This window comes from Protopterus annectens, chromosome 3.part0, assembly GCF_019279795.1.
Source record: "Protopterus annectens isolate FY-2018-M chromosome 3.part0, PAN1.0, whole genome shotgun sequence".
In the NCBI taxonomy this organism is placed as follows: domain Eukaryota; kingdom Metazoa; phylum Chordata; order Ceratodontiformes; family Protopteridae; genus Protopterus; species Protopterus annectens.
Genome location: NC_056731.1, coordinates 880,619,758 through 880,638,940, shown reverse-complemented (window position 1 = coordinate 880,638,940; position 19,183 = coordinate 880,619,758). Strand labels below are relative to the sequence as shown.

Below are 19,183 nucleotides of genomic sequence, written 5' to 3'. Positions count from 1 at the left end.
ACAAATTCCTTAACGGCATTTAAACTCTCCTCATGTCATGCAACAGTTTGTAAGTCAGTTGTTTTTAAAAATATTACATACATATGGAAATATTACTTTCATAATTATTAGCAAACTAGCAATATTTCTAAAATAGTGTGATATAAAACAGCATTGACAGTGATTTGTCCTGTCTCTTACATTGGTGTTTCACACCATGCACCGCAATAACATGTAGGTCTCTCATTTTTTGAAAATATGAACATAAAAAATACGAGTAATAACTTGCAAACAAAGATTAAATTCTCTACTGCAGGGCATCCTAGACTAACAATTTTAGAATCATTTTGTTAAGAACTCCTTGCCCTTTCTAACACTGCATAATATTAGCTGACAAGTCACTCAGTTCAAGAAGCCTGACACAAAAAAGTTTTGGAATGTCATAAGGAGGTATGCGAGTGATCTCAGTTTGGGTTAGAAATCTGGACGAATAGACAACAGGTTGACCCTCTTGAAGAATGGCTGCACCAAGACCAAATTTAGAAGCATCACAGGAAAGGGTAACTGGTTTGTGAACAGAGTATCTGAGAGTTGGCGGACTGGCAATTTACTGTTTTTTCAGGATGTCAAATGCTCTTTGGTGCTGTTCCAACCATGACCAGGATACATCTTTACGTGTCAGCTCTCTAAGCAGTGCTGCTAGATGGCTTAAGTCTAGAATGAACATGCCTAGGTAGTTAACCATGCCAAGAAAGCACTGTAGGGCTTGAACAATCTCTTGAATCTCTTGAACAATCTCTGGAGCTGGCATCTCAAGAACAGCTGTTTGCTTGGAAGGGTTTTGTTGTAAGCCTGAACTGGTAAATAAGTGACCAACATAAGTAACTTCTCGTAATCTGAACTTGCTCTTCTGAGGATTCAGTTTAAAATGCACTTGACAATCTCTTTCCAGAACTTTCTTGAGGTTTCTCTGATGCTCAGATTCTCCATTACCTCCTACTAAAATTTCATCTACTATAATATCACAGGGGTACCCAGAAAAAAATTTGCTCCATTGCTTTCTGAAAGACATCACTGGCAGAATTTATCCCAAATGGCACTCTCAAAAATATGTAACTGCCAAAAGGAGTACTGAACGTAGTAAGTAGCGAGGATTTCTTGTCAAGCCAAATTTGCCAAAATGAACTCTTAGCATCTAAGACAGAAAAAAACGTGGCATTTGGCATCAAAGCTGTACGCATTGGATGACGAGGTCTTTTTTGTGCTTTGTTTAAATCTCTTGGATCAGTACATATTCTGATATCATGTGAGCTTTTCTTGTGAGCTACCACCATGGAAGATACCCATTCAGTCCATTCATCAACTGGACAAAACACCTTGCTGCATCATTTTGTCTAACTCGGTTTTGCTCTGTGCTGCATAGCTACTGGAACTGTTCGGGCTGGTCTGGCAACTGGGCTGACATCTGGGTCTAACTTCATGGAGTACACAACTGGAAGCTTGGTTAGTTTGTCTTCGAAAAGATCAGCATACATAGAGAAAACATACTGGGTGAAATTAGAGCAGTGGTCTTTTAAACTAACATGATGGACTTCCTTATTAAACGAAAGTCGTCCCATTTTCAAAGTGTCTCTGCGCCCTAATAATGACTGGATATGCCTTTTGACCACATAAAATAAGTCATAGCTTCTCCCAGCAGAATAACAATGAAAGTAGTACTGAGCCCTAGACCTGAATCTCTTCACCACCACAAGCAACAAGCTTCACACACTTTACCAAATCAAGCTTCTCACTAGCACATACTCTAGCAAATGTTTCTGCACATATAACATCACACAGTTCTCCTCTGAGTCTGAATCAGAAATCTGGGAAAAAAGCCCATGTCCATCTCTGCATCTTCTTGTTCAGATTTATTTTACCAGAAATTACTTTACAAGAAGAATCAATAGCATGAATTAAACTCTTAGCTGAAAAATAATGTCTCTTTCCCAGGGAAGACAAAGAGCAAATGCCAGTAAACACTACCAGTCTACAAATGTTACTTTGTTTTTTTTTTTTTTACAAAAAACTCCGTAAAAAGCACTTTAAAATATTATGACAGCCCCACAAAAGTAAAATACACACAATTTCTCCACAGAAAAAAATTTTCACTTACTTTACATCACTTTTAAACTGGAAGGAAAAAATGGGCACTCCATTTAAAAGTATGTTACAGTCTCATGACAGTCTGTTAAAACACAACACTCCTAACTTTAAAATAACTTTCCTAATGAAGACAGTGATAAAAGAGCAACAAATATAAAAACTGAATGTCTTCCCCAAAGGGAACTTACCTACCCAGCAAAGGGATAGCATAATCTAACCTTTGACCCCTGATAACCGTACTCATAGTAAAGCTGTAAAGGGCTTTACTCCCAAACTTAGCTCAAACTGCCTAACAGTTTGGGCATGTGGAAGAAGCCATGAAGCCTTAAATACTCCCACCTACTGAAAAACTTTGCTGCTAGTCACACATGAAAAGCCATGTCAAGTTGTCAGTACTGAATGCGATAAAATGGTTAAGGCAGACTGCATAGCATGGGAGGGCATCAATCAGTCCATGAGAGGGCATTTTGACCAAGTTACAGACAGTAGGTAATTCTCTATAACAAAAAAAAATGGGCTTGAGAAATTTGCAGTCATCACAAAACATCCAAGATGGCAGTTATTTTCTCTGCATTCATCTACTTACCTTCAAACAGTTCTATTTGGTCATGATGTACACAGCAACCCCTGTTTTAGCAAACTGTGTGATTACTTAACTACTGTAAACCAGTTACACCTTTAATCTGCATTTTATTTCCTGCTTATGGAGTTAGTTCTTCATTTCCATATACCTCATTTTTTCAGCATCAACATTTTGTCAGCCTTCCACATCTTGGCTAACTTGCTATCTTCAAAATGTAAAATACTTTTCATGACAAAGTACATAGTTCTAAAATATACCACTAGCAAAATTTCAAAACCTATCAGCAGACCTCATTTGAAAACAGCATTATCTAGAAATTCAGTTTAAAAGAAATATGATTTTCTTGAAGGCTGTTCCATCCATATCAAGAGCAACAGTACAGAGTTCTTCGGCACGGAAGACAGTGGAATTCTGCTACTGTGCACTAGCTACTATTTTATCAGTGCAAACTAAGAAGGAAACTTAACAGACCATCCAAGAACCTTTCTGTATTATAGTTATACCTCTTTTTACCTCTCCTACAATTTTCATTTTAGACGATCTCATGACACAGGATGAATTTTTAAATATCTCAGGGCGATACATGATTCAAAAGTAACCATTGTAACTGACTACTCTGTGGTTCATGTCCTATTAATCTATCCGACTTTCTGTAATACTTAACTTCCTCCTGTCTGCTTTATGCTACCATTCACTACATTTGTCTTGTAAGTTCATGGAGTGCCGTGATTATGCTCTGATATCCGGAAAAAGACAAACCAGCACTATAGTGCTCGAGACTTGATCTTAACAAATGTTAAGCACTCCCTGCTTAACTTATTAAGGTTGGGTCTCACCTTACACAGTCAAATCTGTCAGTAATGACCCTCAAAGACAAAGTACATCCATACCTCTCAACCGCTTAGAGCAAGAAAGCTGGAAAAAAACATAAATAATGGTGGGACAAAGGCCGAAAAATAAGGACAATTTTTAAATATTGCACTTACTATCTTAGAAAGTTGACAGAATCACAGATTTTGCATTAGCATGAATTTTCTGTAGGGTATAAAATCTGAAACTCAAATGTCTGTCATTATTTTCTGAGTTCAGTCCTAAACGATATACCAATGATTTGCCAGGAAACACAATTTTATGAGAAACAGACCAAAAATATGAGGCAAAAATCTGGATATTCTGTGGAAATCTGGACAATTAAGAGGTATGAGTAGAACTGAAAAACACATTTGTTTCTACCTGCTGCCTGTTCCGGCAACGTTTCCCTGACGTCCTATTATTCTAAGTACTTTCTAAGTTTATAAGTGGATGTGTGTTTGCCTTCATTTTCTGAAGGATATGAAATCTGAAACTGAAAAGTATGTCATTATTTTTGAGAATTAAATCCTCAATGACTTGCCTGAAAAACATGGATTTTGTGAAGAACAGACCAAACATATGAGGCAGAAATCTGGGCATTCTTTGAGAGGCATGGAAAGGGTATGCAAACAAATGAGACTGTACTACACTGTCTTTTTGACAGTGTGCGCCAAGTGCTTTATGGCTTTGAAAGCCAGCAAATCATTTAGTGCTTTTTTTCCCCCTGTAACTAGTAGTACATGCAGCAGATAAAGCTCCATGCACTACAAAGAATTATGATTACGTCTCAGATCATAACCCTTTAATTGTGTGTTCTCAGCATTAATGCCAACAAAATCCCCTCTCAAGCTTTATTCTCAAGATAAATTTCCTGGCGTCAATGTCTCAAACACAAAATAAGCAATTTATGATAGGTGACCCGATCATGATTTTGTGTTAAACTCTCTTTCTTTCTTCCCAGTCATGCAACCTTACCACCTCCTCTCAATAACTCATGGTTGTTCTAAAGACATATTTCATACCCAGAGCCATTGTCACTGCTCCTTTCTTATCTCCTACTTGCCCACCTACCCATCTAGACCATTACCCTCCAGATCACCTCACATACTGCTTTGCCTATTCTACTCAGCCATCTTCTCACATATTCCTAATCTATGCTATTCTCTTACGCTTGATGAGTTTTATTCCATCATCATTGTTACTGTATTGATTTGCACTGTGCTGCTTATGTACTCTGCCTTTTTTGTGTATGTCCTGTAATGTCTATACACAAGTTTTTTTTCCCATTCTGCTGAAATAAGGCACTTTTGCACTGGGTCATTTATATATAAAAAAATATGATTGACAAAAGGTGTCACCTGACTCTTGAGCATCTCAAGACACTTGCGAAGCTTTCCAAATGCATTGATGCCAGTGTACTTCTCTGGTCCAAAACTGTACTGTTGTATCCAGTTACAACCCTGAGAGTAAAGGAGCTTTTCAGGGATCTACAACACACACAAAAACACAAGTAACTATTACTTAAGAATACATAATTATGATAATTACATAGTTTCATGCTAACCCTTCCCAGTCTCACTACAAATCATATTTCATTAAGGTACATTTAAATTTCTGACTTCTCAATCAAAACTTTCATTTTAACACAGTATCTATCACTAGGATTACATGTTACTGTACATATGGCATGGGGCATTCATATAATGTCACACCATACCTATGACACTATTAAAGCATTATTTTGGATGCCTTGAAGGGGCTCACTTTTTTTCACAGCTTAAGAACTTTACAGCCAATACCAGCTACCAGACTTTACTTTTTCATGTTATGGTATTACAATATTTCCAACAAAGACAAATTCATCTAACTCCATATTTTAGGTTAATTACCAAATGCTGTACAGCAGAATATACTGAAAATCAGTTTGCATACAATATACTTCAACCAATTTTCAGCTATTTAACAATGCCTTAGTCCAAAGTTATAAGAAAATTATCCTTCAGAAATAGGACAACGTTTTGAAAGTTTTGAAATTATGTTTGCATTCATTCACACTTGGTTGAATTTTGCATTGTTTAGAAATGGTCACTGCATGCAGAAATTATCCACTCCCAACAGCACAGAGGATTCAAAGCTGATTATATTACATAAAAACAGTGCACAAAACTTCATACTTTAAAACTGAAAGATGACTGTCATTTCTGATTGTTTTTCATCCAAAATGGCATTCACTTTGGTGTCATTTGCATGCGTGTTTTAAACACTCACTCCTACTGATTTTTTGCATATAAACTTTCTCAAAAAGGCAATTAACTTTTCATGTGTAACCACTTACTACACAACCTACATGTGCCCACATATTAAAGAACAACTTTTTGTCTTGCTTTAAACCAGTAACACTGATCTATGTAGTACACCACAGCATTTAAAAGAACTTTTAAATTAATAGGATCTTTTACCACAATAGGCAATGTGGCCATTGTTTAAAGCTTTTACAAAAGACAAACTTCTTCAAGAGAACAACTGTTTTCTTCTTAATGCACTACAGTTCTAACTATTGAATTTAACTTTTAACAACATAATTTAACTTGAGCCCCTTGTGTGGAAGATAGAACCTTGTTTACTGAACTAAAAGCCTCAAAAGTAAGTGAAGAACTCATTGAGCCATTGACGCATAGAAGTGAGTGAAGAACTCATTGAGCCATTGACGCATACAAGTGAGTGAAGAACTCATTGAGCCATTGACGCATAAAAGTGAGTTCTGGTGATTGCATCATCAGTAAGTTCTAATGCAGTGAAACTACTTTATAGTCTTGCACACTGTTTACAGTAATCAGAGGGAGAGTTGTTTGCACTATTTTTTATCATAGCTTGGTTATAGAGTAAATAAAAAAAAGCTAAACCAACTTGTAATTTTAGACGACTGTCCACCAATGTATCAATACTTAATGAAAATCTGCCACTGACTGTTGGAACACTGGAAGGTGAAAGCAACGAGAAGTGAGGACATGGAGGGCCACAGACCTCCAACCTGACTCAAGCAATACTGTTCATTAGTTTAACAAGTTTATTAACAAGACAGAATGCTAATCATGTGAATTTTCTCAAAAGCCGTACTTCTGTATTCAGAGTAAAACAGTGATTTTTGTCTCTTACAAAGACCTTGATAAACTTCCAGAGAACCATCAAGTGCTTGGAAAGTAAATTATTTTACTACACTAAAAGACTCAAAACTGAATGTCTCACCTGAGCTCAGTAAATTATTCAATCAGCACTTAGTTCTGTGCTTACAATACAACTGTGATGTTATGGTTTATCTAGAAATAAAGAGACCATCCAAGCTTTCATCCTAGGCACTTCAGACAAGCAAAGAACTAAATGGGTCAAAACACCAATACATCACTCCTGCAGCCTCCTCAAAAAATTGCATGGTACTTACGTATTATCGCAACCAGATTTTCATGCTGCGATAACTGACGTAAAATTGAAGAATGGATGTTTGGGTTTGCCCTGTAAGGTCTGTCTAATTTGTGTTTTACAAGTAAGGTCAAACATTTTTAAGTTTTAATGGAAGGCTGGGTTGTAAACAAAGGGCTTGGGAAAGCAGTCACCATTTTCTTCCGCTGCTGCTTCTTCACCGACTGCAGTGGCTTGACTGGAGAAACTAGCTGCAGTGTCTGTGCCCTTTTACATACATCAGAACGTCCAATAGGAAGCAAAGACAATCAAGGGGATTTTCAAGTAGAAACAACGGCAGTACTGCAAAATCTTTTGCATCTGCTAACTTCCTTTTATTCCCCCAATGCTAGTCTCACTTTGGGGATCAATTACAATAGAGGGGGTAATCCAAAAAAAAAACTCGAATGAAGAATGTCGAAATGATTTTGCAGTACTGCCATTTTTTTCTACTTGAAAATCCCCTCGATTGTCTTTGCTTTCTATCAGATGTTCAAAACACTGCAGCTAGTTTCTCCAGTCAAGCCACTGATTTTAGATTTTATCAGTTTTCTGCATACTTACTTCTTTTTGTGTAAGAACCGTAGCTTATAAGCTGTGCCTCGTACAAGACATCCAGAAAAAGAAGAAGAAGAAGGTGATATGCTGCTATTGCAAATGACCTGCTTGTCATCTTTGGAATCTACCATAATTTTATTCTGCCCTGCTTCTTCTTTACCGTGCTAACTTCATGGAAAATAAAAAGGAGGATGCTACCAAGGAAGAGGACTTTGGTCGTTAGTCCAGTTCCTCTGTCATAACCAAAGTGCTACAAAAAGTGAATAGGACTTCATACACCCCTTTTTAGTTTAGTAAACAGTTGTTTTGCGAGAATATCAGGAGCTACACGGGGTTAAAAATCTGGTTGCGTTAATACGCAAGTACCAACTGAATTTTACTTCAAAAATTATAAACTTCTTGTTAACATATTTTATATATATATATATATATATATATATATATATATATATATATATATATATTAATAAAAATAACTAAAAAAATAAAAATAAAACAAATGAACAAACCCTACGCTTGTATGATTAGCTTGTGCTAATAAGTGGAGTTCTGCATACTAAGTTTTGTTTTACTAAACAGTGACATTCATTGGTGGTTGACACCTTCTTATTATTCATGTTGCATTATTGTACAGTTATATTTTGAATGCACTGACCTGTTCTTTAGTCTGATGAAGTTCCGATACAATAGAGGAACGAAAGCTAATCATACAAGCGCAGGGTTTGATGATTCATTTTTTTATTTTCTTCTTATTTAATTTTAGTAGCAGAAGTTATTTTTATTAATAATTAATTCACTTCTGGTGTTTTTCGGTCTGAGTATAATATATATATATATATATATATATACACACACACACACACACACACACACACACACACACACACACACACACACACACACACACTCATTTGTGAGATATATAACTGCTCAACTTTCTCGGAGATGTAGATTTTTTTACTGCTTGAGGCTGATCCCTGTACTAGTGCCCCACCTTCTCAGCTTTTCATTTGATGAGCGAAACAGTTTGCAAGTGGCACTGCCAAGATGGCTAACTGCCATAAGCAACTGGTGAAAGCTTTGCGACTGAAAACCTGTCTCTGACAGAAAATATAATCAAAAAAATTAAAAAGTGGAGATACTTGCTAGCTAATTTTATACAATTGTCAGAGAAGAGAGTTATAGCTTCAATTTTTTCAAAAGCTGTAATTATCTTGTCAGAATTTTAACTGCTTGGTTAAGAGAGAAGAGACTTCAACATGAGCCACTCAAGAAATTGTACTCAGGATTCTTGTGTTAAAAAAGACATCCAGTCACTAATATCTAGTATGCAGAATGTATTACTTAAAATGGACAAACTGGATATCAAAACAGAAAATTTCAAAGAAGAGACCATAAAGAAGACGGAACATTTAGAAATTCTTATGAAACAACAAAATGCACAAATCAGCATTATGGAAGAAGCTTTGAATGATCATGAAGAGAAAATAATTGAAGGCGAGTCTCAGACTGAATTTCTTTTAGATAAAGTTGATGATTTAGAAAACGGACTGAAACAAAATAACATCAGAATTTATGGTATACCTGAAAAGTATGAGTGAGCCGACATAATAAACTTAACAACTTGCCTACATAAAACATTAAATCTACTTGAAGCTTTATTTTTTGGAATTGAAAGGGTACATAGATCCCTGAGTGCACCTTCAAAGAAGGAAAACTCACCACCATGTTCAATTATAGCTTATGTCTAGCTTAGACAAAGATCAAATATTAAAAGCTGCATGGTCCAGCCCACCTATTAGAATAGGTGAACATGTAGTCAGATTTGGCAATGATTATTCCAGTAAAGCAATGAGTAAAAGAAAATCCTGCTTACCACTGATCAAGGAACTTAAATAGAACAATAATAAAGCCACTTAGGTGTTTCCTGCAAATATCAAATTATTTGTTTCTGACGGAACTAAAATATTTGACACACTGGAGGAGGCATCCACTTCTGTCTTCTAAGAAAATCCTTAATGATACTGAAGAAATGGATTGGAACAATATATTCTTCAAGAGACAGAGTAAGATGAATTCCTGGAAAACTGATTCTAAAATTAAATAGCTTAAAAACAAGTGACTTTTATTCTCTAATGGCAGGATTTTTATTTTCTAAAACAATAGATTTACGCTTTATGTAAAATGTCTGTATTGGATATTATGCGTTAAAAGATACGAACATACACTTTGCTGCATTTACAGTGAAAGACTTAATATAGTTCATTTATCTAAACTTATAAATATATTCATAAATGTTAAATAAATACTTCCTGTAAGAGAATGTCATTAAATTATAAGCAATAGAATTGGGAACTTTAAGACTATATAAGTTAAAAGTTTTATTTTATTTGTTTAATTTTGCTTAGTATGTGCATTGCTGTGTTAACTGAAAGTCATATCAAAGTAATATGTTAATTACAAGTGTTAATATGCCAGTGATTTTTTTCTTTGTTCCTATGCAACATACTCTTTCATATGTTATTTATGAAGCAAGTAACACTTTAAAAAGCTTGAGAACAAAAGAATGTTCCAGTTGCGTCAGAATGCTGGATTCTTGCTTGCCTTGCTTCTCGCCTTACTATTCTGAAGAAAATCTAGGTCAAAGTTCATCACTGATGTCTGTGAAAACATAAAGGAACTTTTTTTTTTCAAGACTATATGTGAGAAGTCTACTCGAAATAGCACATTTTTTTCTTTTCTTAAAAGTGAAGACTTGGTAAGACAAAAAGCTAGAGCAATGTTTTATATTGAGCTGTTGCTGACATGTAATTTGATTACATTTTGGTGAACATTAATAGCTTATGCTGTAGTCTTAACCGTAATCTCTAATAGAGAGATGATGATTAAATAGCTCTTTGGTGGGATATTTTAGAATTACAAGATATATAGAATGTTGTGTTTTTCGGCTTTTCCCGGTTAGGGGTCGCCACAGCGGAGCTCCGGTCCGCTAATGATTGGTAGTTGATTTTTATGTGCCGAGTTACCAGCCCTGATGCACAACCTTCAATGAAGGTACGCCCATTCACACATGTCTCCACGCAGAAGACGCTGTATCTGAGAATCGAACCAGACAGTATAGAATAAGGTAGAATATTAGTGGGCAAATAAGACAGAAAAATTATTTAAACAAACTGCTTATAAGAAAGATATGTATTACATATACATATATATAGCTGAAATGTGAATGTACAAAATCTCATATAATTTACATAGAAAATTATATACAAATATTTGAAAATATCCTGAAAGCTGAAATTTAAAGCTTGGTCATGTGAACACTGAAGCTTTTTGCAACCGTATGTTATTAGATTCACTAATACCACCTGAAATAACTCATTTCATAAGTTAGAGCTGAAATATGAGTGTTACATTGCTGAATCATTACATCCATTTTGATAGAAAGTAAAGCAGATTTTTCAGTATGTTTGTTCCCAGGAAGGGAGAATGAGATTTGAAATAAGCACATTGTAGCTTTTGAATACAATACAGACTGCAGTTTTGAGTCCTTAGAAACAGCAATACATTCTTTCTGACCTCAGTAATGTGCACATTTTTATGAATTAGTTTAATAAGCTAAAGGAGTTTTTAAATATTTTGATATTTATCACATTAAGAGTGTTGCACCATCTTGAGATATTGACAATTGTACTTTTAAAATGAATTCAGAGCTTACGTGTATATCTTTTAGCATGATAAATATATATATATATATATATATATATATATATATATATATATATATTGATTTTCATTTTGAATAGCAGTTTAGAATAAGATTATCTGTCATCTGTAAGTTTACAGATATCTTTATTTCTTCACGTCCCACTTTTTTGTTCTTATTTATTTAGAGATTTAGTTATAATTAAGTTGATTGTGCACATAATTTAGAAATATTTAATGGAAAAGTTATACTACTATTACATAAATATAATATATAGTATACTATTTGCTGGATTATTTAAGATTTGTAATCAACAAAAAAGAATTATTAAACTTGTGTAGTAACAGGGGAATAGTTTTAAATGGCAAAATATATAACTAAATTAATAGTCTCTTATTATTTTTAACTTTATATGCAATATATTAATTATCTGTAAGACAGGGTAGTTTTTGGCTAATTTTTTATGAATTTTTAGGTATTGGTAGGTAGGCAGATAGTACAGTAGTTTGTCTATTCAACAGACAAACTAGGAACTTTGGTATCCATGATAGGCTGTGTTTTATTAGTAATATATACAGTTACAGTTGTAGACGCACTTTTGTTTTTGACAAGTTTTAAAAGTTTAGTATGTAGAAAGGAAGAATTCAAAAATGTGGAATGTTAAAATAGTGATGGAAGAATGCATTAGACTCTTACATACAATTAAATCAATATGGTGGAAAAATGTGTAATGTCTTTTAAAAAACTCTTTTTAAACACATAATATGGATAGTTGTAATGGTTAGTGTTGTCACCTCACAGCAAGAGGTTCTCCAGTTCGATCCTCAGCTGGGGTGCCTTCTGTGCGGAGTCTGCATGTCCTCCCTGTGGTCGCATGGGTTTCCTGCCACATCCCAAAGACATGCTGTAGGTGAATTGGACACTGTAAATTGGCCCTAGGTGTGAGTGCGTATGTATGTGTGCCTTCCGTGGAAGGTTGGGCGCCGGGCTGGCAACCAACACCATAAAACTCTACTGCCAATCATAAGCGGACATGTGATCCACTGTGGTGACCCCTTACCGTGAAAAGCCGAAAGAAGAAGAAGAAAAATATTAATAGTTGTAATCTATTACCTATTCATGTAAATGTATTAAATAATGGCAACAAAAGGAATTCATTAGTGAGAAGTCCAAAATTAAACAGAGGAGACATTATAGTCTTGCAAGAGACTTACTTGATTAAATAGAGATCTACAATATTTAAATAACATTACAAAATGTTATCATCTGCTTCTTTTAACAAAAAGAGAAGAACTGCTACACTTTGGTAAAAAATCCACTGTCATGCCTAAGATCATGGAATCCATTAATGATCCCAAAGGAATGAATGCATTTGTAATAATTAAATACAATGGTAAACTCTATACACTTACTAATTTTACTGGATCCCTGGAATAGATGCAAGAGTGGCTAAAAATCATAAACTTTCTACAAAGTAACTGCACAATCTAGTGCAAAAGATACAAGTGAACAAAAGAAAGTTAAAATTCTGGCATCAGCTAAAGCACTAAACAGATGGATTAGCAATAATAATTTAGTTGATTTAATAGTAAAAGCATTTGATAAGTAATTGTTCTTCACTCATTAATCTTATGCAAACTCGTATGTATAGGATTTATGCCTCTACAGACTTACTTAATAAAGTGAATTATTTTAAAACTATTCCTTGTCCTTCAAAGATCATGATACACTAAGTACCACTATATTAACAGAAAAGGAAATTTCAGACTATTTGTAGAATCCCAGCATATATGACGAAATTCAAAGAATTTAAGAGTATCTTAAGGAACAAATCAATTTTTTTATCTTTAAATGATAATAAAGTCACACTATGGGACTCTTTAAAAATGAATATTAAAGATAGAATGGTAAGATGGGCTAGTAATAAAATGAACGACTGGAATAAAAATATATTAGAAATATAAGATGAAATACACAAAATGAGGTTTGAGCAACAGCAAAATAGAAATCAGATAACACTGAATTCATTAAAAATGGTAAAATATCAAATGGCTTTTAATGTATAAAGTGTTAACTGTTATGCTTACTATTTTTTTAAAAAGTTTATGAGGATCTTAATAAAGATAAAATAATAAACCTGACGATTACAAAATTGGCAAATATTTAAATAAAAATGTTAATAATAAACTTGATGACCAACAAATATCTCTGTTGAATAACCCTATTACCATAACAGAAATTAAAGAAGCTTTAAAAAAAGGGAAATTTTGTAAAGTTCCAGGGTTAGATGGCTTAAGTATGGAATTATATAGTCTGCTTCTGTTAAATATTTTAGAATTACTGAGTGACATTTTCAGGATAATTCAGAGTGACAAAATAATTCCTTCCTCATAGAAATAAGGATCTTACCTATATTTAAACAAGGAAAAGAATAATAACTTAGTTCCCTCATATATATACCTACTTCATTATTAAATGTAGACCAACATACTTACTTCCATCTTCGCCACAAAATTAAGAGATACAGTACATTAATTATGATAACATAAAAAGGGTACTATCTTAAATTTATCAAAAGGAATGAACACGAAATTGGCCCTACTTAATTTAGATATTGAGAGAGCTTTTGATTCTATAGATTGAAATCTCTTGCTTAAAACTTTAGAAGTGTTTGCATTTCTAGAACAATTTATTAGAATATTAAAAACTCATATAGAGACTCCAAAGCATGGATCTTACATTTCTCAAGGATTCACTTTAAACAAAGGCACAAAGTAACGGTGTCCTTTGCCCCCTCTATTAGTTATTGAACCCTTAGCTAATAGTATAGGAAGCAGTAAAAAAAATATAGATTCTCAATTAACAAAGATTGTCAATCTAAAATACAGTTCTTCCAGATGATATTTTAGTAACTATGGGAGATTTAAATTTTTCAATTGAAGAAATACACGAAGAACTTGAAAAGTTTAAAGAAGTATCACTGCTGAAATTTAATAATAATAAAACTGAATAGTTGGTGTTAATCAATTACTAGATAGTAAATTTAACGATAAATATAAATATAACAGGAAAGGGAAAGAACTAACATATTTAGGAATAAATTCTATTAAGATGTGAGTAAGATTATTAATAATAATTCTGAAAAAATAATTGAAGTGTTACTTATTAAAATGGAATGCTTTTTTTGTTACTTTCATGGACAGGTTAGTACTTATTAGAATTATTACATCACCTATGATTATATACATATTGCATTCAATAGCTTTAATACCTGAAAAAAAAAAAACTTTTAAAGAAAATAGAAAAAATGTTACCTTCACACTTATGGTATCCTAAAAAGTTGAGAAATTATACAAGATTATAGAAGTATGGTAGTATTGGCTTCCCAGATGTAGAATCTTATTCCACTGCTTCAATTTTTAACTCTACTTATACTCTAGACAGACTCAACTTACACTAGTGAATGGAAAACCATTCAGGAGTAGATTTTACAAAATTTTTATAATTTTATCAAACATGATAAATTAGAAATATTCAGCAATACTTTCATCTGGTTAATAAAATTTTCCTTAGAAGGAAATTCATTTCAATCTTTATACTCTGCATATATGATATCGATTCTTAAAACAGTTAAAATATGTTTGTAAAACTCCATTAATATCAAACTCGAATTTTTAGTGCTTTCACTCTGCGCATACCTCTAGATTTAAGGAAAATCAGAACAATGTTAAAATGAATTTATTAAAAGGAATGGATTAGTTTTTTGGTCTGATTGCTTTGAAAATGGAAAAGCTAAGTTGCCAAAATATTTAATGAAAGATTATAAGCTGGATGAATCTGTTAACCAGTTAATATTAATCAACAGTAAGAAAGTAAATGAATTTGTAGATAATATGAGTGAAAAAGAACAGAATGCTATTTCCCCATTATATGAATATATGAATGCTATAATCACAGGTAAACTGATTTACAAAGGAAGCTTGTCTAAGTTATACAAGTTATTTATAAATAATAATAATTTTGATGCAAAATTCTGGAACTTTTTAGACAGTAGTGGATTGAGTGACTCAATAGATGAATTAAACTTTGTTACTTAAATGAGGAAGTCAAACTTCTTTAAGTTTATACTGGAATTTTTTTTATGTTGAAATATATACATGGAATGTTTGTTACTCCCTATAAAATCTCTAAGTTTAGTAAAATGACTTCTTCAGTCTGTTGGAGATGTAGTAAAGATGTAAAAGCATATTGGACACGTTTATGGACTGTGAAAAATTAAATATATACTGGGAAGAGATAAGTATGTTTTTAAGGGGTTGTGGTCTAGTAATAGTTCTTTAACTAGAGTAATAATACTAATGAATCTTTCACTTCATTTAGCTGTAACAGCCAAACAAGAAAAACTGTTCTGGAGTCTCCTGGCAGTAGTTACAAAAATATTACAAAAAATGGAAATCAAATCCAGTTCCTATATTCCAAGAATGTTTTAATTTAAGGGCAATAGTATGTAAAACTGAAAAAGAAGCGATCAGAACAAGCTCTATACATCATACTAAGACTCTCAATGGTTGGGATAACCATAAAATGTTGCTACTGAAAAAACAAGATCTACTGTGTTAATTGTATATAATTACTTTGGTTACTTTGATGATTCAATGTATTCTTAACACTGTATAACACTATGTGATGTTGATTTTCTTCTTTTCTGTGTATAAATTGCAAATATGTTAAATTAATAAAAATTCTTATAAAACAAAAGTTTGCAATCTTGTAGCTCTCTGGTCCTCTTTTTGCTCCTTGCCCTGAGCCTCCATCAGATTTTAGCTGAAAAAAAATATTTTTTTTTCTTTCAAACTAACAAACTGCTTGCTACAAATTTATACCACACAGAAAGTGCTACAGCTGTCAGGTTTTAAGGAAAAAAAAAATGAAACAAGCACATTTTTTTCTTTTTAAACTGCAGCAAACTGCTTGATACAAATGCAACAAACAGTTGCTACAGTTTAGGCCACACAGAGAGTGCTACTGCACTCAGGATTCAACACAAATGCAATACCGGCTTTTAAAGGCCAGTATGCACTAAAGAATGATCAGGATCAGTTGACTGTACCCCCTATTACTTTTCCACCCCACCCTAGCTATTCTACTGATTCTTTTTACAGCTTTGACTTTCCACAGTCAATGCAACTTTACCCTCTGGCAACCCTCCATCAAAGTTTTTAGTTCAAAAAGAACTAAAAGCTCAAAAGACAAACAAAAGACAAAGGCAGGTGTCATGCAGCATTTGTCTAGCCTTCCTAAGGTTGGCTTTCCCTCAAAATGTAAACCATTAACCTTTATCTTTAACTTATCTTTACCAACTAACATTATATACCTTTGCTAAAGTATCCCATTATTCTACCAATAGCTAAAGTAGCATCCCCTAAGGTGTAAAAAAGTACAGGTCTATTGCTAACCTCTGCCCCGTCATTAAAAATATTGAAAAAATAGTTTGCAAGTAAATATTTCAAAGTACAAGTGACTATAGAATCCTCTGTGATAAGTAGCATAATGGCTTCTGGAATGCCTTTAACACAACCACTGTGTTATACACAGTAACAAACTACATTCATAGCAACATTAATGAGAATAAGACAGCAGCAAGCACGTACACTGATGACAAGAACCTTTGTGACATTCAGACATACTCCACCTCTAAAAAAAATACCATCCTATGGCTCAAAAATGACCTAGCTAACAGAATGTGCCAAGTACTTGCACATTTTGACATATAGGATCATAAGATCATAGGAGGTTACTAGGCTATTGCCCCTGAGGCCCTTATAAGGCTAGCCAAGAGTTTAGCCCATGTTTAGACAAATCAGCACCCGATGCTCTTGTCCAGCAGGGACATGGGTGGAATCCCAGGGGTATATTTTCTGTTTCCCATCCAGTTATCTAGGTTGCACTTAAAAAGGGGTAAAGAGGTACTATGCTTGATGTGGAGAGGGAGTCTATTCCATGGATGGGAGAGTCTCTGGGAGACAAATCTGTCCCACCAAGTGGAGAGAGCACAAGAAACAGTTTATGGAGTTTGTTTCTATTTAGAATTGATTATAATGTTTTTATATTCTCGTACAAAGAAAACTTTAATAGTGTTAATTTTTTAGATGTCACCCTGAATAAAGATTTTTTTTAAGGTATTTCATCCAACATTTATAGAAAGCCTACTTACAGCAATTGTTTGTCTTTTACAAGATGACACCCTTTTCTTCAGAAGTGCTTAGTGAAGAGTCTCAAGAAACTCACAAAGTGTCACTGAAACATACCAACACTTGATAAAAAACAATAAAATTTAATTTTGAAGATTAAGCACTTTTGTTCTTAATAATTCCAATAACTTCATCATAGCATTTTAAAAGAAAATGCAGCTTCTTGTTTTATAATATTACAACCTGTCATGTGATAACTAATGACCAATCAGAAGTAACAGAACTTAACCCTTCTAAAACCAATGTTACAAAGCATACATAAAAAGCACGCTGAATACAAAAATACTCATTATCAAATACAAGTTTTAAATTCATTTTATACTCCACAAATATACTGAAAATCTACTAAGAACACACATATTTCATTTAAATTACACATATTATCTGATTTTAGTGAGAAGCTATCCAGATAAAATTTTAGACAATGCTACTAGGAAAACTACAGAGGAAAGGAATACTACATTCAAATCAGTTTTTGGAAGCATGTTTTAATTCTTCTGAGAAAAAGAATAAATCTTTGTGAATTTTTTAGAGTTACAAATTCTTGGTCAGTTGTGATATAATTATAGAAACAATATCAAACTTCTGGGGACACTTACTAATTCTAGTTTACCATCTGAAGTGACGGTTTTAAGTCCTAACATTATATTTAAGAAAAAAAGCAAGTATATGTTGGAAAGGGAGATAAAGCTATATACAGGGACTTGGATGCTGATGAAAAAAATGTGTTTTTTTTTGCTAACAATGGAAATGGAAGTTATATTTGATTGCATTTACAGCTGGAGAGTAAAGGTAAATTTAATTGTAATTCAACTAAAGTAGAATATTTAACTTGTTGCAAAACATACTGCTTATTCTGCAAAACGAAAAAACTGAGCTTACTTTAAGGAAAAAGACTACACCAATATGTTTACTGTATCAGGAAACATGATACTTTGACTGCTTTGTTGAAACATGCTGAGGCATGCCTAGGTTTTTAGGGTTCTAGATTCACAGTTTTGGAAAAGGTGAACATATTTTTGGTAAGAGGTGGAAATTGAAAAACATATTGGAATGTTCTGAGATATTATGGCAGATGAGAACAAACTCCATTGCATTTCCGGGACTAAATTAAAACGTAAGTATACATAGCCTGCTAAAATGTAGTGTGGACAAGATTTAATTATGATTGGACGTTGCAGTTTATGAGATTTTTTTTTTGTTACTGTAGTTTGAGTGATGTGTTTTACTATCCAACACTTGGAATTATTAATCTATTTGTTTATGTGTTTCAGTAAGACTTACTATAATATATTTCATAGTGCATTTTACATTTTCTTAATTAAGTTACTATTTTTATTGGTGATTGGGTAACCAAGTGATCAGACTGTTTTAATATTTAAATGAGAAGATGGTTATTGTGTATCAAGTTCTGGTGATGTCCGAAGTGGCAGACAAAAGCAATTAATCTGTACATCTGTTGAATGTTACTGAATACATGTATCATTTTTATATTTTCTGGGCAGCATGAAGTCTGTATACATTAAATGGGTGTTTTTTGGTTTAAGTGTTTGTGGTTTTACCACCTTTCATTGTTTGGCATATTTTTATGGTGTGTTCACATATTTGATAATCAAACACTAACCTGCCATGTTCCCTACAGTTAAGTTTTAGGAT

General features: G+C 33.3%; 1 protein-coding gene across 2 annotated transcripts in view; it reads right to left on the bottom strand.

The window, feature by feature from the left end:
- The window catches only part of OTULINL (OTU deubiquitinase with linear linkage specificity like), a 999,021-nt gene that overhangs the window by 250,216 nt on the left and 729,622 nt on the right, over positions 1 to 19,183 (bottom strand). The window contains exon 6 of one of the 2 annotated variants that reach the window (XM_044065208.1): positions 4,918 to 5,046. The exons of the other annotated variant lie outside the window; for it this stretch is intronic. Coding sequence (XP_043921143.1) covers positions 4,918 to 5,046 — 129 coding nt within the window. The remainder of the gene's footprint in view (positions 1 to 4,917; positions 5,047 to 19,183) is intronic. 2 annotated transcript variants of the gene reach the window in all.